Source organism: Asterias amurensis, chromosome 9 (genome assembly GCF_032118995.1).
Source record: "Asterias amurensis chromosome 9, ASM3211899v1".
Lineage (NCBI taxonomy): Eukaryota > Metazoa > Echinodermata > Asteroidea > Forcipulatida > Asteriidae > Asterias > Asterias amurensis.
The window spans coordinates 6,000,701-6,024,323 of record NC_092656.1 but is presented as its reverse complement, the minus strand read 5'-3'; the positions used below and the strand labels follow the sequence as shown (position 1 = coordinate 6,024,323).

At 39.4% G+C, this 23,623-nt stretch overlaps 3 protein-coding genes across 4 annotated transcripts in view; all 3 read right to left on the bottom strand.

The window, feature by feature from the left end:
- The window catches only part of LOC139941842 (serine/threonine-protein kinase ULK3-like), a 181,249-nt gene that overhangs the window by 99,333 nt on the left and 58,293 nt on the right, over window positions 1-23,623 (bottom strand). The window lies entirely within an intron of this gene.
- On the bottom strand, window positions 13,350-16,172 carry LOC139941799 (C2 calcium-dependent domain-containing protein 4C-like). Its single transcript, XM_071938420.1, has 3 exons — window positions 14,859-16,172; window positions 14,153-14,264; window positions 13,350-13,684 (listed from the first exon to the last, which is right to left on the bottom strand). Exons 1-3 carry the CDS (start codon window positions 16,170-16,172, stop codon window positions 13,350-13,352), a joined length of 1,761 nt encoding a protein of 586 aa, XP_071794521.1.
- LOC139941841 (dmX-like protein 2) overlaps window positions 18,168-23,623 on the bottom strand; it is a 77,516-nt gene continuing 72,060 nt past the window's right edge. For both annotated transcript variants that reach the window (XM_071938466.1, XM_071938467.1), the window contains one exon: window positions 18,168-22,840. In XM_071938466.1, the coding sequence (XP_071794567.1) occupies window positions 22,652-22,840 (189 nt within the window). In that variant the 3' untranslated portion in view covers window positions 18,168-22,651. The remainder of the gene's footprint in view (window positions 22,841-23,623) is intronic.

The window sequence follows — 23,623 nt, the reverse complement described above, 5'->3', positions numbered from 1 at the left end:
GGTTGTGTAGTGTCCTATTGACTTGTGTATGGTTGTGTAGTTTCCCGTTGACTTGTGTATGGTAGTGAAGTGTCCCATTGACTTGTGTATGGTTGTGTAGTTTCCCGTTGACTTGTGTATGGTTGTGTAGTTTCCCGTTGACTTGTGTATGGTTGTGTAGTTTCCTATTGACTTGTGTATGGTTGTGTAGTTTCCCATTGACTTGTGTATGGTTGTTGCAGTTTCCCATTGACTTGTGTATGGTTGTGTAGTTTCCCATTGACTTATGTATGGTTGTGTAGTTTCCCATTGACTTGTGTATGGTTGTTGCAGTTTCCCATTGACTTGTGTATGGTTGTGTAGTTTCCCATTGACTTGTGTATGGTTGTGTAGTTTCCCAATGACTTGTGTATGGTTGTGTAGTTTCCCATTGACTTGTGTATGGTTGTGTAGTTTCCCATTGACTTGTGTATGTTTGTGTAGTTTCCCATTGACTTGTGTATTGTTGTGTAGTTTCCCATTGACTTGTGTATGGTTGTGTAGTTTCCCGTTGACTTGTGTATGGTTGTGTAGTTTCCCATTGACTTGTGTATGGTTGTGTAGTTTCCCTTCGACTTGTGTACGGTTGTGTAGTTTCCCATTGACTTGTGTATGGTTGTTGCAGTTTCCCATTGACTTGTGTATGGTTGTGTAGTTTTCCATTGACTTGTGTATGGTTGTGTAGTTTCCCAATGACTTGTGTATGGTTGTGTAGTTTCCCAATGACTTGTGTATGGTTGTGTAGTTTCCCATTGACTTGTGTATGGTTGTGTAGTTTCCTATTGACTTGTGTATGGTTGTGTAGTTTCCCATTGACTTGTGTATGGTTGTGTAGTTTCCCATTGACTTATGTATGGTTGTGTAGTTTCCCATTGACTTGTGTATGGTTGTGCAGTTTCCCATTGACTTGTGTATGGTTGTGTAGTTTCCCATTGACTTATGTATGGTTGTGTAGTTTCCCATTGACTTGTGTATGGATGTGTAGTTTCCCATTGACTTGTGTATGGTTGTGTAGATTCCCATTGACTTGTGTATGGTTGTGTAGTTTCCCATTGACTTGTGTATGGTTGTAAGTTGCCCATTGACTTGTGTATGGTTGTGTAGTTTCCCATTGACTTGTGTATGGTTGTGTAGTTTCCCATTGACTTATGTATGGTTGTGTAGTTTCCCATTGACTTGTGTATGGTTGTGTAGTTTCCCATTGACTTGTGTATGGTTGTGAAGTGTCCCATTGACTTGTGTATGGTTGTGTAGTTTCCCGTTGACTTGTGTATGGTTGTGTAGTTTCCCGTTGACTTGTGTATGGTTGTGTAGTTTCCCTTTGACTTGTGTATGGTTGTGTAGTTTACATTGACTTGTGTATGGTTGTGTAGTTTCCCATTGACTTGTGTTTGTTTGTGTAGTTTCCTATTGACTTGTGTATGGTTGTGTAGTTTCCCATTGACTTGTGTATGGTTGTGTAGTTTTCCATTGACTTGTGTATGGTTGTGTAGTTTCCCATGACTTGTGTATGGTTGTGTAGTTTCCCATTGCATTGTGTATGGTTGTGTAGTTTCCCATTGACTTGTGTATGGTTGTGTAGTTTCCCATTGACTTGTGTATGGTTGTGTAGTTTCGAATTGACATGTGTATGGTTGTGTAGTTTCCTGCTGACTTGTGTATGGTTGTGTAGTTTCCCATTGACTTGTGTTTGGTTGTGTAGTTTCCCATTGACTTGTGTATGGTTGTGTAGTTTCCCATTGACTTGTGTATGGTTGTGTAGTTTCCCATTGACTTGTGTATGGTTGTGTAGTTTCCCATTGACTTGTGTATGGTTGTGCAGTTTCCCATTGACTTGTGTATGGTTGTGTAGTTTCCCATTGACTTGTGTATGGTTGTGTAGTTTCCCATTGACTTGTGTATGGTTGTGCAGTTTCCCATTGACTTGTGTATGGTTGTGTAGTTTCCCATTGACTTGTGTATGGTTGTGTAGTTTCCCATTGACTTGTGTATGGATGTGTAGTTTCCTATTGACTTGTGTATGGTTGTGTAGTTTCCCATTGACATATGTATGGTTGTGTAGTTTCCCATTGACTTGTGTATGGTTGTGTAGTTCCCATTGCAATGTGTATGGTTGTGTAGCTTCCCATTGACTTGTGTATGGTTGTGTAGTTTCCTATTGACTTGTGTATGGTTGTGTAGTTTCCCATTGACTTGTGTATGGTTGTTGCAGTTTCCCATTGACTTGTGAATGGTTGTGTAGTTTCCGATTGACTTGTGTATGGTTGTGTAGTTTCCTATTGACTTGTATATGGTTGTGTAGTTTCCCATTGACTTGTGTATGGTTGTGTAGTTTCCCATTGCATTGTGTATGGTTGTGTAGCTTCCCATTGACTTGTGTATGGTTGTGTAGTTTCCTAGTGACTTGTGTATGGTTGTGTAGTTTCCCAATGACTTGTGTATGGTTGTGTAGTTTCCCAATGACTTGTGTATGGTTGTGTAGTTTCCCATTGACTTGTGTATGGTTGTGTAGTTTCCTATTGACTTGTGTATGGTTGTGTAGTTTCCCATTGACTTGTGTATGGTTGTGTAGTTTCCCATTGACTTATGTATGGTTGTGTAGTTTCCCATTGACTTGTGTATGGTTGTGCAGTTTCCCATTGACTTGTGTATGGTTGTGTAGTTTCCCATTGACTTATGTATGGTTGTGTAGTTTCCCATTGACTTGTGTATGGATGTGTAGTTTCCCATTGACTTGTGTATGGTTGTGTAGATTCCCATTGACTTGTGTATGGTTGTGTAGTTTCCCATTGACTTGTGTATGGTTGTAAATTGCCCATTGACTTGTGTATGGTTGTGTAGTTTCCCATTGACTTGTGTATGGTTGTGTAGTTTCCCATTGACTTATGTATGGTTGTGTAGTTTCCCATTGACTTGTGTATGGTTGTGTAGTTTCCCATTGACTTGTGTATGGTTGTGAAGTGTCCCATTGACTTGTGTATGGTTGTGTAGTTTCCCGTTGACTTGTGTATGGTTGTGTAGTTTCCCGTTGACTTGTGTATGGTTGTGTAGTTTCCCTTTGACTTGTGTATGGTTGTGTAGTTTACATTGACTTGTGTATGGTTGTGTAGTTTCCCATTGACTTGTGTTTGGTTGTGTAGTTTCCTATTGACTTGTGTATGGTTGTGTAGTTTCCCATTGACTTGTGTATGGTTGTGTAGTTTTCCATTGACTTGTGTATGGTTGTGTAGTTTCCCATGACTTGTGTATGGTTGTGTAGTTTCCCATTGCATTGTGTATGGTTGTGTAGTTTCCCATTGACTTGTGTATGGTTGTGTAGTTTCCCATTGACTTGTGTATGGTTGTGTAGTTTCGAATTGACATGTGTATGGTTGTGTAGTTTCCTGCTGACTTGTGTATGGTTGTGTAGTTTCCCATTGACTTGTGTTTGGTTGTGTAGTTTCCCATTGACTTGTGTATGGTTGTGTAGTTTCCCATTGACTTGTGTATGGTTGTGTAGTTTCCCATGACTTGTGTATGGTTGTGTAGTTTCCCATTGACTTGTGTATGGTTGTGCAGTTTCCCATTGACTTGTGTATGGTTGTGTAGTTTCCCATTGACTTGTGTATGGTTGTGTAGTTTCCCATTGACTTGTGTATGGTTGTGCAGTTTCCCATTGACTTGTGTATGGTTGTGTAGTTTCCCATTGACTTGTGTATGGTTGTGTAGTTTCCCATTGACTTGTGTATGGATGTGTAGTTTCCTATTGACTTGTGTATGGTTGTGTAGTTTCCCATTGACATATGTATGGTTGTGTAGTTTCCCATTGACTTGTGTATGGATGTGTAGTTTCCTATTGACTTGTGTATGGTTGTGTAGTTTCCCATTGACTTGTGTATGGTTGTGTAGTTCCCATTGCAATGTGTATGGTTGTGTAGCTTCCCATTACTTTGTGTATGGTTGTGTAGTTTCCTATTGACTTGTGTATGGTTGTGTAGTTTCCCATTGACTTGTGTATGGTTGTTGCAGTTTCCCATTGACTTGTGAATGGTTGTGTAGTTTCCGATTGACTTGTTTATGGTTGTGTAGTTTCCTATTGACTTGTATATGGTTGTGTAGTTTCCCATTGACTTGTGTATGGTTGTGTAGTTTCCCATTGCATTGTGTATGGTTGTGTAGCTTCCCATTGACTTGTGTATGGTTGTGTAGTTTCCTAGTGACTTGTGTATGGTTGTGTAGTTTCCTATTGACTTGTGTATGGTTGTGTAGTTTCCCGTTGACTTGTGTATGGTTGTGAAGTGTCCCATTGACTTGTGTATGGTTGTGTAGTTTCCCGTTGACTTGTGTATGGTTGTGTAGTTTCCCATTGACTTATGTATGGTTGTGTAGTTTCCCATTGACTTGTGTATGGATGTGTAGTTTCCTAATGACTTGTGTATGGTTGTGTAGATTCCCATTGACTTGTGTATGGTTGTGTAGTTTCCCATTGACTTGTGTATGGTTGTAAATTGCCCATTGACTTGTGTATGGTTGTGTAGTTTCCCATTGACTTGTGTATGGTTGTGTAGTTTCCATTGACTTGTGTATGGTTGTGTAGTTTCCCATTGACTTGTATATGGTTTTGTAGTTTCCCATTGACTTGTGTATGATTGTGTAGTTTCCTATTGACTTGTGTATGGTTGTGTAGTTTCCCATTGACTTGTGTATGGTTGTAAATTGCCCATTGACTTGTGTATGGTTGTGTAGTTTCCCATTCACTTGTGTATGGTTGTGTAGTTTCCATTGATTTGTGTATGGTTGTGTAGTTTCCCATTGACTTGTATATGGTTGTGTAGTTTCCCATTGACTTGTGTATGGTTGTGTAGTTTCCCATTGACTTGTATATGGTTGTGTAGTTTCCCATTGACTTGTGTATGGTTGTGTAGTTTTCCATTGACTTGTGTATGGTTGTGTAGTTTCCCAATGACTTGTGTATGGTTGTGTAGTTTCCCATTGACTTGTGTATGGTTGTGTAGTTTCCCATTGACTTATGTATGGTTGTGTAGTTTCCCATTGACTTGTGTATGAATGTGTAGTTTCCTATTCACTTGTGTATGGTTGTGTAGATTCCCATTGACTTGTGTATGGTTGTGTAGTTTCCCATTGACTTGTGTATGGTTGTAAATTGCCCATTGACTTGTGTATGGTTGTGTAGTTTCCCATTGACTTGTGTATGGTTGTGTAGTTTCCATTGACTTGTGTATGGTTGTGTAGTTTCCCATTGACTTGTATATGGTTGTGTAGTTTCCCATTGACTTGTGTATGGTTGTGTAGTTTCCTATTGACTTGTGTATGGTTGTGTAGTTTCCCATTGACTTGTGTATGGTTGTAAATTGCCCATTGACTTGTGTATGGTTGTGTAGTTTCCCATTGACTTGTGTATGGTTGTGTAGTTTCCATTGACTTGTGTATGGTTGTGTAGTTTCCCATTGACTTGTGTATATGGTTGTGTAGTTTCCCATTGACTTGTGTATGGTTGTGTAGTTTCCCATTGACTTGTATATGGTTGTGTAGTTTCCCATTGACTTGTGTATGGGTGTGTAGTTTTCCGTTGCATTGTGTATGGTTGTGTAGTTTCCCAATGACTTGTGTATGGTTGTGTAGTTTCCCATTGACTTGTGTATGGTTGTGTAGTTTCCCATTGACTTGTGTATGTTTGTGTAGTTTCCCATTGACTTGTGTATTGTTGTGTAGTTTCCCATTGACTTGTGTATGGTTGTGTAGTTTCCCGTTGACTTGTGTATGGTTGTGTAGTTTCCCATTGACTTGTGTATGGTTGTGTAGTTTCCCTTCGACTTGTGTACGGTTGTGTAGTTTCCCATTGACTTGTGTATGGTTGTTGCAGTTACCCATTGACTTGTGAATGGTTGTGTAGTTTCCCATTGACTTATGTATGGTTGTGTAGTTTCCCATTGACTTGTGTATGGTTGTGTAGTTTCCTATTGACTTGTGTATGGTTGTGTAGTTTCCCATTGACTTGTGTATGGTTGTGTAGTTTCCCATTGCATTGTGTATGGTTGTGTAGTTTCCATTGACTTGTGTATGGTTGTGTAGTTTCCCTTCGACTTGTGTATGGTTGTGTAGTTTCCCATTGACTTGTGTATGGTTGTGTAGTTTCCCATTGACTTGTATATGGTTGTGTAGTTTCCCATTGACTTGTGTATGGTTGTGTAGTTTTCCATTGACTTGTGTATGGTTGTGTAGTTTCCCAATGACTTGTGTATGGTTGTGTAGTTTCCCAATGACTTGTGTATGGTTGTGTAGTTTCCCATTGACTTGTGTATGGTTGTGTAGTTTCCTATTGACTTGTGTATGGTTGTGTAGTTTCCCATTGACTTGTGTATGGTTGTGTAGTTTCCCTTCGACTTGTGTATGGTTGTGTAGTTTCCCATTGACTTGTGTATGGTTGTTGCAGTTTCCCATTGACTTGTGAATGGTTGTGTAGTTTCCCATTGACTTGTGTATGGTTGTGTAGTTTCCTATTGACTTGTGTATGGTTGTGTAGTTTCCCATTGACTTGTGTATGGTTGTGTAGTTTCCCATTGCATTGTGTATGGTTGTGTAGCTTCCCATTGACTTGTGTATGGTTGTGTAGTTTCCTAGTGACTTGTGTATGGTTGTGTAGTTTCCTATTGACTTGTGTATGGTTGTGTAGTTTCCCGTTGACTTGTGTGTGGTTGTGAAGTGTCCCATTGACTTGTGTATGGTTGTGTAGTTTCCCGTTGACTTGTGTATGGTTGTGTAGTTTCCCATTGACTTATGTATGGTTGTGTAGTTTCCCATTGACTTGTGTATGGATGTGTAGTTTCCTATTGACTTGTGTATGGTTGTGTAGATTCCCATTGACTTGTGTATGGTTGTGTAGTTTCCCATTGACTTGTGTATGGTTGTAAATTGCCCATTGACTTGTGTATGGTTGTGTAGTTTCCCATTGACTTGTGTATGGTTGTGTAGTTTCCATTGACTTGTGTATGGTTGTGTAGTTTCCCATTGACTTGTATATGGTTTTGTAGTTTCCCATTGACTTGTGTATGATTGTGTAGTTTCCTATTGACTTGTGTATGGTTGTGTAGTTTTCCATTGACTTGTGTATGGTTGTAAATTGCCCATTGACTTGTGTATGGTTGTGTAGTTTCCCATTCACTTGTGTATGGTTGTGTAGTTTCCCTTGACATGTGTATGGTTGTGTAGTTTCCCATTGACTTGTATATGGTTGTGTAGTTTCCCATTGACTTGTGTATGCTTGTGTAGTTTCCCATTGACTTGTATATGGTTGTGTAGTTTCCCATTGACTTGTGTATGGTTGTGTAGTTTTCCATTGACTTGTGTATGGTTGTGTAGTTTCCCAATGACTTGTGTATGGTTGTGTATTTTCCCATTGACTTGTGTATGGTTGTGTAGTTTCCCATTGACTTGTGTATGTTTGTGTAGTTTCCCGTTGACTTGTGTATGGTTGTGAAGTTTCCCATTGACTTGTGTATGGTTGTGTAGTTTCCCTTCGACTTGTGTACGGTTGTGTAGTTTCCCGATGACTTGTGTATGGTTGTTGCAGTTACCCATTGACTTGTGAATGGTTGTGTAGTTTCCCATTGACTTATGTATGGTTGTGTAGCTTCCCATTGACTTGTGTATGGTTGTGTAGTTTCCTATTGACTTGTGTATGGTTGTGTAGTTTCCCATTGACTTGTGTATGGTTGTGTAGTTTCCCATTGCATTGTGTATGGTTGTGTAGTTTCCATTGACTTGTGTATGGTTGTGTAGTTTCCCTTCGACTTGTGTATGGTTGTGTAGTTTCCCATTGACTTGTGTATGGTTGTGTAGTTTCCCATTGACTTGTATATGGTTGTGTAGTTTCCCATTGACTTGTGTATGGTTGTGTAGTTTTCCATTGACTTGTGTATGGTTGTGTAGTTTCCCAATGACTTGTGTATGGTTGTGTAGTTTCCCATTGACTTGTGTATGGTTGTAAATTGCCCATTGACTTGTGTATGGTTGTGTAGTTTCCCATTGACTTGTGTATGGTTGTGTAGTTTCCATTGACTTGTGTATGGTTGTGTAGTTTCCCATTGACTTGTATATGGTTGTGTAGTTTCCCATTGACTTGTGTATGGTTGTGTAGTTTCCTATTGACTTGTGTATGGTTGTGTAGTTTCCCATTGACTTGTGTATGGTTGTAAATTGCCCATTGACTTGTGTATGGTTGTGTAGTTTCCCATTGACTTGTGTATGGTTGTGTAGTTTCCCATTGACTTGTATATGGTCGTGTAGTTTCCCATTGACTTGTGTATGGTTGTGTAGTTTTCCATTGACTTGTGTATGGTTGTGTAGTTTCCCTTCGACTTGTGTATGGTTGTGTAGTTTCCCATTGACTTGTGTATGGTTGTGTAGTTTCCCATTGACTTGTGTATGTTTGTGTAGTTTCCCATTGATTTGTGTATTGTTGTGTAGTTTCCCATTGACTTGTGTATGGTTGTGTAGTTTCCCGTTGACTTGTGTATGGTTGTGTAGTTTCCCATTGACTTATGTATGGTTGTGTAGTTTCCCATTGACTTGTGTATGGTTGTGTAGTTTCCTATTGACTTGTGTACGGTTGTGTAGTTTCCCATTGACTTGTGTATGGTTGTTGCAGTTTCCCATTGACTTGTGAATGGTTGTGTAGTTTCCCATTGACTTATGTATGGTTGTGTAGTTTCCCATTGACTTGTGTATGGTTGTGTAGTTTCCTATTGACTTGTGTATGGTTGTGTAGTTTTCCATTGACTTGTGTATGGTTGTGTAGTTTCCCATGACTTGTGTATGGTTGTGTAGCTTCCCATTGACTTGTGTATGGTTGTGTAGTTTCCTAGTGACTTGTGTATGGTTGTGTAGTTTCCTATTGACTTGTGTATGGTTGTGTAGTTTCCCGTTGACTTGTGTATGGTTGTGTAGTTTCCCGTTGACTTGTGTATGGTTGTGTAGTTTCCCTTTGACTTGTGTATGGTTGTGTAGTTTACATTGACTTGTGTATGGTTGTGTAGTTTTCCATTGACTTGTGTTTGGTTGTGTAGTTTCCTATTGACTTGTGTATGGTTGTGTAGTTTCCCATTGACTTGTGTATGGTTGTGTAGTTTTCCATTGACTTGTGTATGGTTGTGTAGTTTCCCATGACTTGTGTATGGTTGTGTAGTTTCCCATTGCATTGTGTATGGTTGTGTAGTTTCCCATTGACTTGTGTATGGTTGTGTAGTTTCCCATTGACTTGTGTATGGTTGTGTAATTTCCCATTGACTTGTGTATGGTTGTGTAGTTTCTTGCTGACTTGTGTATGGTTGTGTAATTTCCCATTGACTTGTGTTTGGTTGTGTAGTTTCCCATTGACTTGTTTATGGTTGTGTAGTTTCCCATTGACTTGTGTATGGTTGTGCAGTTTCCCATTGAATTGTGTATGGTTGTGTAGTTTCCCATTGACTGATGTATGGTTGTGTAGTTTCCCATTGACTTGTGTATGGTTGTGTAGTTTCCTGCTGACTTGTGTATGGTTGTGTAGTTTCCCATTGACTTGTGTATGGTTGTGTAGTTTCCCATTGACTTGTGTATGGTTGTGTAGTTTCCCATTGACTTGTGTATGGTTGTGCAGTTTCCCATTGACTTGTGTATGGTTGTGTAGTTTCCCATTGACTTGTGTATGGTTGTGTAGTTTCCCATTGACTTGTGTATGCATGTGTAGTTTCCTATTGACTTGTGTATGGTTGTGTAGTTTCCCATTGACATATGTATGGTTGTGTAGTTTCCCATTGACTTGTGTTTGGACGTGTAGTTTCCTATTGACTTGTGTGTGGTTGTGTAGTTCCCATTGCATTGTGTATGGTTGTGTAGTTTCCTATTGACTTGTGTATGGTTGTGTAGTTTCCCATTGACTTGTGTATGGTTGTAAATTGCCCATTGACTTGTGTATGGTTGTGTAGTTTCCCATTGACTTGTGTATGGTTGTGTAGTTTCCATTGACTTGTGTACGGTTGTGTAGTTTCCCTTCGACTTGTGTATGGTTGTGTAGTTTCCCATTGACTTGTGTATGGTTGTGTAGTTTCCCATTGACATGTATATGGTTGTGTAGTTTCCCATTGACTTGTGTATGGTTGTGTAGTTTTCCATTGACTTGTGTATGGTTGTGTAGTTTCCCAATGACTTGTGTATGGTTGTGTAGTTTCCCATTGACTTGTGTATGGTTGTGTAGTTTCCCCTTGACTTGTGTATGTTTGTGTAGTTTCCCATTGACTTGTGTATGGTTGTGTAGTTTCCCATTGACTTGTGTATGGTTGTGTAGTTTCCCGTTGACTTGTGTATGGTTGTGTAGTTTCCCATTGACTTGTGTATGGTTGTGTAGTTTCTCTTCGACTTGTGTACGGTTGTGTAGTTTCCCATTGACTTGTGTATGGTTGTTGCAGTTTTACATTGACTTGTGAATGGTTGTGTAGTTTCCCATTGACTTTTGTATGGTTGTGTAGTTTCCCATTGACTTGTGTATGGTTGTGTAGTTTCCCATTGCATTGTGTATGGTTGTGTAGCTTCCCATTGACTTGTGTATGGTTGTGTAGTTTCCTAGTGACTTGTGTATGGTTGTGTAGTTTCCTATTGACTTGTGTATGGTTTTGTAGTTTCCCGTTGACTTGTGTATGGTTGTGAAGTGTCCCATTAACTTGTGTATGGTTGTGTAGTTTCCCGTTGACTTGTGTATGGTTGTGTAGTTTCCCGTTGACTTGTGTATGGTTGTGTAGTTTCCCTTTGACTTGTGTATGGTTGTGTAGTTTACATTGACTTGTGTATGGTTGTGTAGTTTCCCATTGACTTGTGTTTGGTTGTGTAGTTTCCTATTGACTTGTGTATGGTTGTGTAGTTTCCCATTGACTTGTGTATGGTTGTGTAGTTTTCCATTGACTTGTGTATGGTTGTGTAGTTTCCCATGACTTGTGTATGGTTGTGTAGTTTCCCATTGCATTGTGTATGGTTGTGTAGTTTCCCATTGACTTGTGTATGGTTGTGTAGTTTCCCATTGACTTGTGTATGGTTGTGTAGTTTCGAATTGACATGTGTATGGTTGTGTAGTTTCCTGCTGACTTGTGTATGGTTGTGTAGTTTCTTGCTGACTTGTGTTTGGTTGTGTAGTTTCCCATTGACTTGTGTATGGTTGTGTAGTTTCCCATTGACTTGTGTATGGTTGTGTAGTTTCCCATTGACTTGTGTATGGTTGTGTAGTTTCCCATTGACTTGTGTATGGTTGTGCAGTTTCCCATTGACTTGTGTATGGTTGTGTAGTTTCCCATTGACTTGTGTATGGTTGTGTAGTTTCCCATTGACTTGTGTATGGTTGTGCAGTTTCCCATTGACTTGTGTATGGTTGTGTAGTTTCCCATTGACTTGTGTATGGTTGTGTAGTTTCCCATTGACTTGTGTATGGATGTGTAGTTTCCTATTGACTTGTGTATGGTTGTGTAGTTTCCCATTGACATATGTATGGTTGTGTAGTTTCCCATTGACTTGTGTATGGATGTGTAGTTTCCTATTGACTTGTGTATGGTTGTGTAGTTTCCCATTGACTTGTGTATGGTTGTGTAGTTCCCATTGCAATGTGTATGGTTGTGTAGCTTCCCATTGACTTGTGTATGGTTGTGTAGTTTCCTATTGACTTGTGTATGGTTGTGTAGTTTCCCATTGACTTGTGTATAGTTGTCTAGTTTCCCGTTGACTTGTGTATAGTTGTGTAGTTTCCCATTGACTTGTGTATGGTTATGTAGTTTCCCATTGACTTGTTTATGGTTGTGTAGTTCCCCATTGACTTGTGTATGGTTGTGTAGTTTCCCATTGACTTGTGTATGGTTGTGTAGTTTCCCATTGACTTGTGTATGGTTGGGTAGTTTCAAATTGACTTGTGTATGGTTGTGTAGTTTCCCAATGACTTGTGTAATGGTTGTGTAGTTTCCCATTGACTTGTGTAGTTTTCCATTGACTTGTGTATGGTTGTGCAGTTTCCCATTGACTTGTGTATGGTTGTGTAGTTTCCCGTTGACTTATGTATGGTTGTGTAGTTTCCCATTGACTTGTGTATGGTTGTGTAGTTTCCCATTGACTTATGTATGGTTGTGTAGTTTCCCATTGACTTGTGTATGGTTGTGTAGGTTCCTATCGACTTGTGTATGGTTGTGTAGTTTTTGTGTGCAATTTGCCCGTAAAGATGGCGTCTATTGCAACTTATCTATAGTAAAAAAACATAAGAAAATCTCTCAGCCGCTTGAAAACAAATCAAATGTATTTTCAGACCACTAGACTTCAGAGTTCTTTCCAGTTTTTGGCAGGTAAACTGTTTGGAATCTTGGCAAAATCCCCGTGGCCAATGATTTCCCCAAAAAGGTTGGAGAAAGAAAACAAGAACGCTACAAGGGGGATAGTTCAACCACCGTTACAAAATAGGGCATACAAATAAGTAAACGCACACAAAATACACAGTATTGCATTTGGAATTAATCAAGAGTTTATTACATCGATGAGATTAATAGGGACTTGGATTTTCTGAGTCCTAAACTTATATTGTCGTCAGATTTCTCAATTTGTGGTTTTCGATTCACAAAATGCTGTGGCTAGATATTGTTGGTATCCCGCTGCCATATCCGCCGGAACGTCGACGGTTGTTGTGGCTCGCAAGTGACCTTTATTGTTATAATTTGATAATTATTTGCTTATTTCAATCAGCATTATGTTGATAAAATCAATATGACCCTAACTTCTAAAGGGTTTATAGCTTTGCATAGTGCGCATAGTAGGAAGTAACTATTACACATAAACTTGCAATAGATTCCCAAGGCTGGCATTAGCCGCCATTTTTTGTTTTTTATACGTGCCCTGCACGCTGCACTGTACAGAATGTAAGTCATCAAATATGGCGGTCACTGACGTCATGTGCAATCAGTACACCAATAAAATGTAGGTCTATAAATCTCTAGGAGGAGTGATGGCTCCGAAGAGAGAGAGCCGTTGGTTAGTCACGACGTTTCGAACTGTATACTCTTTCCGTCTTCCCAAACATTATGGACCCCTTGCATTTACGAAACGGGCACACATAAAGGGCCGGCTATGATTGACTGAGAGAATCGTACGCAGCACGTACGCGCGCGCACTTTCCATTGTTTTACATCAAAGATGGTGGTCAATGACGTCACGTTCAATCCATCTTAAGACTCCCTCAGAGATTTCCCCGCAAGTTTACCAGGACAGAAGCCAATAATAAATATTGTCTAATTTTAAAAGTCTTGTGTTTGTGCTGATAGTATGGTCGTAATAATTCATTGTCCTTTATTTGAAAGTGCGTGCCACTGCGTGATTGGTCGACCCAGATTACGTAACAAGTTTGTCCATTGGATGGTTTCACTGAGGCGTGTGGAGCCGATGCCAAACTGGACCTGGCCAATGGTGGTGTTCTTGCGGAAGGGCTTCCGGCGAACGATCCGGCAGACGACCATCAGGCCGTCTCGGATGTTCTGGGTCTCGTTAAGACGGAACGTGAAGGCATTTTTGAAGACGGGCGAGTTAGTCAACCGCCTGACGCTCGACTGCCGTACGTCGGTGTCCAGACCACCACTGCTACCGACTTGGGTCAACTGGACTTCAACACAACAGTCTGAAATCAAAGGGAATAAAGGGATGAATATTATTAATATTTATTCAGCACAATGTTTGAACTATTTTGGCTTCTAATTAGTGCGCATACGCTCCTTGCGCTGTAACATACAGTATTTCATGCCAGGACTACGTTTGAATTATGTGACATAATCATTATCACCATATTATGGTTTACAAGGTGCTGTAGCAAAATATGCTGCCAATCTAAACTAGGAACACCCTATGAACCCATTCTCTTTTCCATAACTGCACCTGATGCGTTTGTCAACCATTGGTTCTTGTTGGTTTTCTAAATCTTTTGACAATATCGGCAAGTCTTGCGAGCATTCGAACATTCAGGGACAATAATTAGAAAACTGAAAGTGAAATGTACATGGATTTTTTGGGGATTCCCTGAAACTGGTTGCCTTATACAAAACTGCCACTTTATGATGCCTTTGAGAATTTCTTGGCTTGTTATACTTACTTGATCCACGTGACATGATGCCGTCAATCAGGTTCTGCGCTTTGACGACGACCACTGTGAGAACGCGATCATTTGCTCTGTAACTCAAGCCTACATTCATCCTCTTAGGAGCCTGTAAAAGTGGAACAATAAAAGACAAAGTTTAAGAACGGGATCAAGAGGTACGGATTGGGCGCCTGACACGCACCTAATAGGGATCTTTCAAGTCTGGTTTATAATGATGGTATAACAATAATTGTCCGTCACTCAGTGACGCTAATGGCGTTCCAACATTAAAATGTTTCCTGAAAGTATTTAGATCTATTCCTTTGTTATACACCAATGGTTTACAAAGTGCTTTGGCGCAATATGCAGCCACACAAACCAGGTGTACTGTGGAGAACCCATTATCTTTTATTACGATAAGTGCACAGGGTTCTTTTACGTGCATTACTCAACACATGGGACCTACGGCTTTACGTCCCATCCGAAGGACGAATCAGCAATAATGGTTAAGTGTCACAACTGGGACTCGAACCCAGACGTAACTCTACTGATCAGAAGCACCAGAGCTTATACACCATGTTTTATCATGAGAAGCGTAAACTTGTGGCATTGTGTTTAATATAAATATCAATGTCTGTGTTGTCTTTGATTTCTGGCGGTGATTTTTGTGCTGTCCGTTCGTCAATTTTGATATAAACCAATAAAATTGTATACAACTTACAGTAAAGTGTTTTTTGTGTTTCAAATCCTCTTTGACGTGTACGTATCCATTCTGTTCCACCTCGGCAAGTCTCAGCCGGACCTCGCCGATGTTTGTCGAGTTCTTCAGGCGGAGTTTGCTGGCGAGTCCCTCCACGAACACCTGAAGTCGTAGATGCGAATTTTTCAGAATGACGGGGCTGATGTTGTGGAAAGCAAACTCTTCGTCGAAATAAGGGTCGGAAGTGTTCTTCGCCGTGTTGGATTTCTGCACCTTGCAGAATGACTGGTTTATGCTCAGCTTCACGAACGAGCAGACCCTCTTCGAGAAAGGGGCATGTTGCGAGCCGATGTTTTCACCGCGTATGAGGAGAACCATCAGCTGTCTTGCGGCGCGATCGTACCGTAGGCATATCTCGATGCCACCCATGTCCGTGGAGTATTGATCCTTGGTACCGTAAAGCTGCCGTGCACATGTTAGATGGAGCTCCTGTAGAGCCAGTGATCTCTTGTTATCAGGGTCTTCTTCAGGGAGATTTCGTCGGCAATGTTTGGTTGCGTGTCTACGAAGCACCGGACTCCCTTCGATTGAACTTTGGTCGGAGAGGTACTCGTCCCCATCGCTGTTTTGTTGATTGAGTAAATTGACGCCATTTCTCCTCGTTCTCTGTATTTTAGCCAAGCCACGACTTTGGTTGTTATAAGATCTTGGAAAACGGAGTAGCCCGTCTTCCGCTGAGGAGTCATCGTCGCTGTTCTCAGACGAATCCGTGTCTAGGTAGGTCCGGGAAGCGGGGAGAAGTCCACGACGAGTCGGGGTAGTGCGTTTGCCTTTTGCCGAGCTTGGAGAGTCGAACACTATGTCAGTAGAACAGCATGTTTCCAGTTTATTAGACAGAACATTACCTTTGGGTAAGAAGAACATTGACTCTTTTCTGTTGGTCTTGGGAGAAGCCGAGAGCGTCGAGAATCCATACTTGGTGTAGTTTTTCGGTAGATGTCGGAGGGTCATAGCTAGGGTGTAGCCCGGATCGCTCGGGGTAAAACCATTGATGAAGTCGTTAGATTTATCCTGGTGGTGATAGGGACTACCGTGTACCTGTGAGGATATATCGTACTCATCGAGCATTGCAGAGCCCGAGGAATAGTCACTATCACTACTCCACTTACGGGAGAACCTCTTGCCAGCAGGACCCGTTCGAACTGAGCTACTCGCTTGACCCGGTCGGCGATGAGGGATGACAAACTTAGGTATGGTCTTAGGGGTTAAGACAGCCAGGAGGTGTGTGCTTTTACGTTTGACTAGCACTGGTGTGGTGTCAGGTGAGCTCTCCATTTTTTTTTTTGCTAGAGTGTCTGCTGGAGTATTTAAAAGGAAGTTGTGCTGTGAGTTGCTGAGACGCCTTTCTTATATACTGCCGATGACCGCCGGTATCTAAAGGATGTATGTTTGCCTACGTGTGCTGATGCTCACCCGCGTATGCAAAAATAAAGGCGGGGAAAGAAAAGAAAAACAGAAACCAAAGAACAGAAAAGTGCAACCAACGTATGTCCAATTAGCCTGCGCAATATGGATTAACATGAATCTGTGCACGCTGTTGTGTGACTGACACTTTTAAAAAGGTGTTCAGTCAATGATTGGCTTCCTCTCTGGTGATGGCAAGTGAACATGCGCACTAATGATACAAAATAAACTGCTTTAAGCGCGCACGTGCTGCACGTGCGCCACGCTGCCTGGCTGGGTCGCGACGTTTTGTACGCGAGAGGGCATTAAACTCATTAGGAGTCTTTTAAACTTTTCATGGGAATTCAAAGTGTTTTCCTGAATGATTTTAACCACTTTTCATGACAAAATGTTATTATCAACAAAACATTAAAATGCCTAACAAATGCCATACCTAACTTTAACGAGTTATATATTCTAAAATGTACAGCATAAATCAAGTGTTTTTCACATGATGAATACACAAAATGAATTTAATGACATCAAAGTGAACCACTTTGATTCTTTGGACCACGATTATCTCCAAGCATTGGCCGCCGTCTTCGATTCATTGTTTTACATCAAAGATGGTGGTCAATGACGTCATCTTCAATCCATCAAAAGACCTTTCTTTTGCAACGTCACAACCCGAGTTTTTGCCAACCCAGGTTAGAAAACTATGAAAAGCCATAAATACAAATCAAAAACAGATCGCTATTGGGTTGTAACAGTGTTACAAAAATATTCGAACATTGTGTTGATTGTGTTGAAAACAAAACAACTAATTATGGGAGGTTTTTATCTAATTGAAAATTTGCAGAAATCATGAATTTGATTAAAACATTTGTTAAAGGCAGTGTACACTATTGGTAATTACTCAAAATAATTATTACCATAAAACCTTATTTGGTAACGAGTAATGGGAGCTGTTGATGGTATAAAACACTGTGAGAAACGGCTCCATCTGAAGTAACGTAGTTTTCGAGAAAGAAGTAATTTCCCATGAATTTGACTTCGAGACCTCAGATTTAGAATTTGAGGTCTCGAAATCAAGCATCTGAAAGCACACAACTTCGTGTCACGATGTTGTTTTTTCTTTCATTATTATCTCGCAACTTCGACGACCGATTGAGCTCAAATTCACAGGTTTGTTATTTTATGCGTATGTTGAGATACACAAAGTTAGAAGACTGGTCATTGACAATTACCAATAGTGTCCAGTGAATACGATTGTGAATGTTTAACAAACATTCGGCCGTCTGCCCGTCAAGGCGGTTTGTTTCCCCAACCAAAAAAAGGTCTATTTCGGATAAACGGATTTCAACTGGGTTCAAGAATTGACCCCCCCCCCCCCCCCCCTTCGCCTGACATCATCACATCCGGGAGTTTGGCCATCAATACTGGCGGCTATATAGCTACGGCTACGATAGTCTTGAAGTCAAGTCTGTAATTATTAAGCGCGGATTAGTCACGGGGACGGTACACACATAATCGCACCGAGACTGTTGCATGAACGGCAGAATGTGTGTTGGTAACAAATAGTCAGCGCCTAACGACTTGTCAACAAGTCTACGGCTACGACTGTTGTACATGGAGTTGCAAAGCACGATATCTAGCCATAGCCGTAGCTGAAGCCGCTTCTTCAAACACGGCTAAAATTTATTGGACATTTTGTTTATGACGATGCAACATTGATTCCAAAATGGGTAGCCATACCCAGACGGGTACACACTAGCTAGTCACATGCTAGCTAGTCAGTGCAGCTGGCTGCAAGGTGTAAATATCCCAATTGATAAAAAACCGTACTTTTCACCAAATATAGAAGAAAAAACACCCGAACGATTGTTCTTTATACCTCTGCGTGAGTTTATTAAAAATAAAAAGTACACAGTTATTGTTTGAATTGATATTAAAACAAGTGACACAATTTTTTTGTTCCAATAATATACACAAACATAGTCTCATAATTGTTTCAATACCAATGGAAATATCTTTCAAAACATTATTTTTCTTGTTTAACTTTTGTTTCCTCATTATTATCTCCTCGATTTGTTTAACCATGGAGGCTAATTTATTCCTCCATGGTTTAACCACTGAGTTATCCCAAACCCCTAGGCTCTTTATATGGCATTCCACGACATAGACACTGGTAACAACTTTAAGTACTTTCTGTCACATGAAAGTTGCAAGTTTTTACTTGAAGCTAAATATTAAATGTCATTTTTTTTAAGTATCTCAAAGACACTCATAAAAATGTATGAAACTCATAACTTTGTAAACTGCAATTGAGTCTAAATACTTGAGATCATAACTCAACAATTTTTTTACCATTACGTAATTTGTCGTTCTTAAACATGTAGCAGACAACCTTGAAAGCGCTCGAGAAGTTTTTTTTTATGTCACTCATCTGTAAGGCCCTTTTCAAAACTTTTTTTTTTTTTTCATAATCATCTTAATATAATGTAAATTATATAAATTTTCTTTTTGTGTGGTAAAAAAAAAGGTATGATATGGTAAAACCATGGAGGTAGGTTAAAACCACGGCTTCGGCTTTGGATTCGGCTTTAAGTTCCATCCTCGCGTAAAGCTCAGGCCAAGCTAGCCTAAGCCGAATCCAAAGCCGAATCCAAAGCCGAAGCCGTGGTTTCGAAAAGGGCCTAAGAATTGCATGCCTCCTGCTTTGCTGACAGTAAATGTTTGGTAAGAACCACACCTACCTAGCACGAAGACTCTGCTTGTGCTTAAAGGCTTCACGGTTCTGCCCCATAGCCATATATTATTCAGAGGATTGGGGAGCAGTACATTTCACAGAAACAAATTGTCCTCAGTCCAAAGAATGAAAAGAGAGACATCTAAATGAATCCACAAAAAAACCACTACACTTTACGCTTTAAATTTGTTGATATATCAGTTATGCTACTGCTATACCTAACATCGGAAGAAGCAAAGACATGATTCGACCAATCATACGCAAGTTTACACATGGCTGTGGTCTGACACGTTCTCCTTCATATTCAACAGTGTTTATAAAAAATAAAATAAAAACAATCTAAAACAATTAAACGGGGTACAGTATTTAAAGTATCTTTCATTGCTCGTCATTACAAAATTGTACAAGTTAAATATTACACAGGTTAAATCCACATTTTTGGCATATTATTATTAAATCTGTTAGGGGTAATTACGAGCTAAAACACATACTTTATATAAGGTCAGTTATTGGCAAATCAAACATTTGGCTTGATTTAAGATCTATATTGGATCAAGTGGCCAAAACATGAAGAGTTGGTCTAGTTTAAGCACTCTGTACCCTTCTTGTGTTTGTGCTCACAAAAATGCATTTTCTAGTGTTCATAATGAAAGAATAAAAGTTGTAACTGACTGTAGAACTGTTAACTTGAAAAACAATGTTTTGCAACTGTATTCTCATAATTGTACTATTGAGAAAGTGCTTGTACTTTTCGTCACGGAATAGTATTCATACTTGTATATTGATGAATATTCTTTGTTTATGAATATGCATACTTGTACACAAGGAAAAGTAATAACACTTGTACTTCAGGAAAAGTATTTATAATTAATCGTACACAAATTCTGAAATTACTCGTACTTTAACTTCCAAAAAGAAGGCCAAGGTCTTGACGCAATACGTGCCCTTTTTAACATTCACCTTCATGGCTTCACCAAACACATCAGAGATTTTCCATATCTGTTACTAATTAGACCAAAAATATTACAGTTCAAATCATACCTGACATAAAACACTCACTCTGTAATAATGTTGCACAATGGTCGCAGTGCCGTTGAACTATTCATTTTTATATATCATTTTATGTACAAATATATTCATGGCGAACATAATCAAATTAAGCAACTTTCATAATATTTTACAATTTTATACATTAGACATAAACAATTGTTTCACCCAAGCTGCTAAAAGAAAGGGGCGGACAAAACCCAGAAAATTTCACTTCACGTACAAGTACATTTTTCCAAAAAGTTATCATTTTTGCGGTATCTTTAAAGCTTCTTACTAATAACATTACAGCGTACTTTAAAGAAACGAACATGAGGAAAAACATCGCTTCAGTTAAATCATTTTTTCTGAAAATATGATCAATTAACGATAAACTAAAAGGTACTTTTTTTGTTTCACTCAATTTTTGTTCAGATTTTGTATCAATTACATATTAATGGAGGACACGTCAAATTTTGAACCTGAAACTCTGGTTATGGCTATACGCTTAGATTAACCCATAAAAGAAGAACAAACAGCCGACGAGGTACACAAGAATTTGAGTGTACACTTGTGTGTGTGTGTGTTTCTCTCTTGGAAATTTAGGAATACTGTTCATAGTTTTTTGCTGGCAAAAACATTTAACACATATACACAGATTTACACTGTGGGAAGTTTACATTAAAAGATATATTTTTTATTATTTTTTATTTGTCAACTTGTCTATCAAGTGTCATTGTGTCAGTGTCCTTTAATTATAGACACCACGCAACACTTTTGCAGTGAACGACTGACAATATAACCACTTTATTGCTTATTATTCAAAAAACATATATGGAATATAAATTACAGACATAAACACCGATATATTCCTTTTAATGATGTCATATTTGTTTTCTTCTCTGTTAATATACAATTCATGATCTGTACAGACTTTGTACATAATATAAAGGCATTGGTGCCAGTTCTTAATTTTAGTACAACACCGACAGGAAAAAAAAACACTAAATAAATACGTAAATACGAAGAAGAAGAAAAATTCAAAAAACATTTGCAAAGTATTTTTACCTACTAAGCATGAACTGATCTGTCACTAGTACTTGATATCACATGGCACCTTGACTGGTAAACCTTTTCTGCTTAGCTAAATCTTTCCAAGGCTTAGCAGGTTTGTTGCAGAATTCCAGGTGTAAAAGTTAACTCCGAACGCTACGGCAAGGGCTAGATAGCCACCTTCACTATGCCTTATGTGGGACATCCTTAGCAACAGTCGTAGCCATAGCCGTAGCCGCCAATTCGGATACAGACGGCTAAAGCAGTTGGCTATGGCTAGACACCCGAACAGTCCTACATTCCTCAATGGCATCAACTAATGGCACTTGTTTCTAACCAAGTTAGCTTCTAACGCCATTAATTTTAGGGCGTGATTACCAAACGTATACCTCCACTCTAAGGAATAATTGGCCGGGAAAATATGAGCTACACAATGGAAACTGTTTCTATAACATTTCACAACATAATTTATAGCAGGTTTTTAAAATATCAGTTGAGTTTTGACGTTTAAATTCTTGAAGCCTACCTAAAGTAAATGATAGGACGAGGTAACCTTAAAGTGACTTATTAGGTAACTTCAACATCATTAAAGACTGGAAAGATACCATTGTAGAGTAAGCTGATTACAAAAACAGAAACCCTTCTCTTCCTTATTAACAATTTGCGTCACAACTTGTGGGAGTTCCTCGGCAAAAATGTTGTTCTATGGTCAACAACATTTTCTTTTCGTGCCAAGTAGGTTTCCGTGCTTAAAAAACATTTTCTAAACTGGGCCAAAAGATTCTCAGTTTTTAACTCAATTCTTCAAGACCTCACGTCTGAACTGAGTACTGAACTCTTCACCAAATTTTAACCATTGTTTTTTTTAAATTCACATCAAGAAAGATTAATTCACATCAAGAAAGATTAGACCAGTCGAGTGGAAAAACAAACAAGATTCCCAAAATCTAACGGGCACCAGTTACATCAAGTATTGATGACATGGCATTTTGGCTGGTAAGCTGTTTAAGCCAAGAAAGATTTTAAATAATAAACAACAATGGCAAACTGACTTGATTATTGACTAGAGCAAGAATTGAACCAACAACCTCTGGACTAAGGTGCAGGCGCTCTACCAACTGAGCTACCTAACCCTATGTTGGCGGTCTCCCCCTATTTTGTCAATATTTTTGTTGGGGTGGGGGGGGGGGGGGCTGGGGTGACAGTCAGGAGGCCATTCAAAAGTTAACTGTCGTGTAAGACTTTATTGAGATTAAGACAATGTCACCAACTTACAGAGTACCGTTTGATTATAACATAGTCTGTCAGGGCACCGGTTACATTAGTATTAATGACACAACATTTCGGCTGGTAAACTTTTAGTGTTTTTTTTTACCGTATAAGATTTCAATGAGAATAGGTTAAGATCACCTACAAACAGAGTACCGGTTGATTATTACACCAGTTACATTAATGAAACGGCATTTTGGTTGGTAAACTTTTTTTTGTGGTAAGATTTCAATGGGAATAGGACAAGGTCACCGCTTAACAGAGTACCAGTTGATTACAAGATGCTGTCCCACTCTGGAAGTGAACGCCACTTCATCGTTCCGTCAGCACCGCATGAATAAAGATGGCTCGACGGCAGAATGGACAACTGCAGCACGCCGTTGCCAGACTGGCGGAAGAAGTTCCCGCGCGGGTGTTGGCCGGGATAGAAATGAAGAAGACTGTGTATGGACAAGCACCAAACCTTAAAAAAATAATAAAAATGATAAAATAGAATTAGTTGGTGCAAACTGCTTTACTAACCAAACTGACCTGCGGTATAAATACAAGTAGTTGTCAATGGCTGGAGTCTTTCTGAAAAGGCTAAAATAGAAATAAATTCAAATAAAATGAAGAATCAAGATAACAATAAATCTGAAAGACAAGAGTTATAAATCTGCAAAAATTAATTTAATTAATTGACTACTTTTTCTGCTAATCCTCTTTCCCTTGCTACTGGCTATAATTATAAATACAGAAAATCACTTTATTACTTGCCAGTAACCACCAGGAATTGACACTCATGGCAAAGTACAAACACTAAAATAAAATATATAAAAAAATCATTCCAAAACATCCTACTTTTATCAATTATAATACAAAATCAAGCAAGTAAGCATAAGCACCAGGAGTCGCTGTTTATATGGCACTTTTCAAGAAAAGATGTTTTTTGAGAGAACATCTTCGAAATCACTTAGGGCAGATTTGAAGAAAAGAAATCATGAAGGGCAGATTTAGCATACTGATCTAAGCATTGAGTTGTCAACCACCAACTCGTCTCATACCTAACACAAATCAAGAAGGCTAAATGTCCACATAGTGCAACAGCAAACCTCATCTGATCCCTGGGGAGTATACAGCACTGCCAAGGCCCTTCAAAAACTGTTTGATACTTAGTATCAACCTCTACCCTTGCCGGTACCCATTTATACCCCTGGGTGAAGAGAAGCAATTATAGCAAAGCATCTTGTTCGAGGACACAAGTATC

Coding starts and splice junctions, on each gene's coding strand:
- LOC139941799 (XM_071938420.1), bottom strand. CDS start 16,172: ATGGAGAGCTCACCTGACACCACACCAGTGCTAGTCAAACGTAAAAGC. Junction 14,265..14,858: donor AACACAAAAAACACTTTACT/GTAAGTTGTATA, acceptor CCACTTTTACAG/GCTCCTAAGAGGATGAATGT. Junction 13,685..14,152: donor CATCATGTCACGTGGATCAA/GTAAGTATAACA, acceptor CTTTGATTTCAG/ACTGTTGTGTTGAAGTCCAG.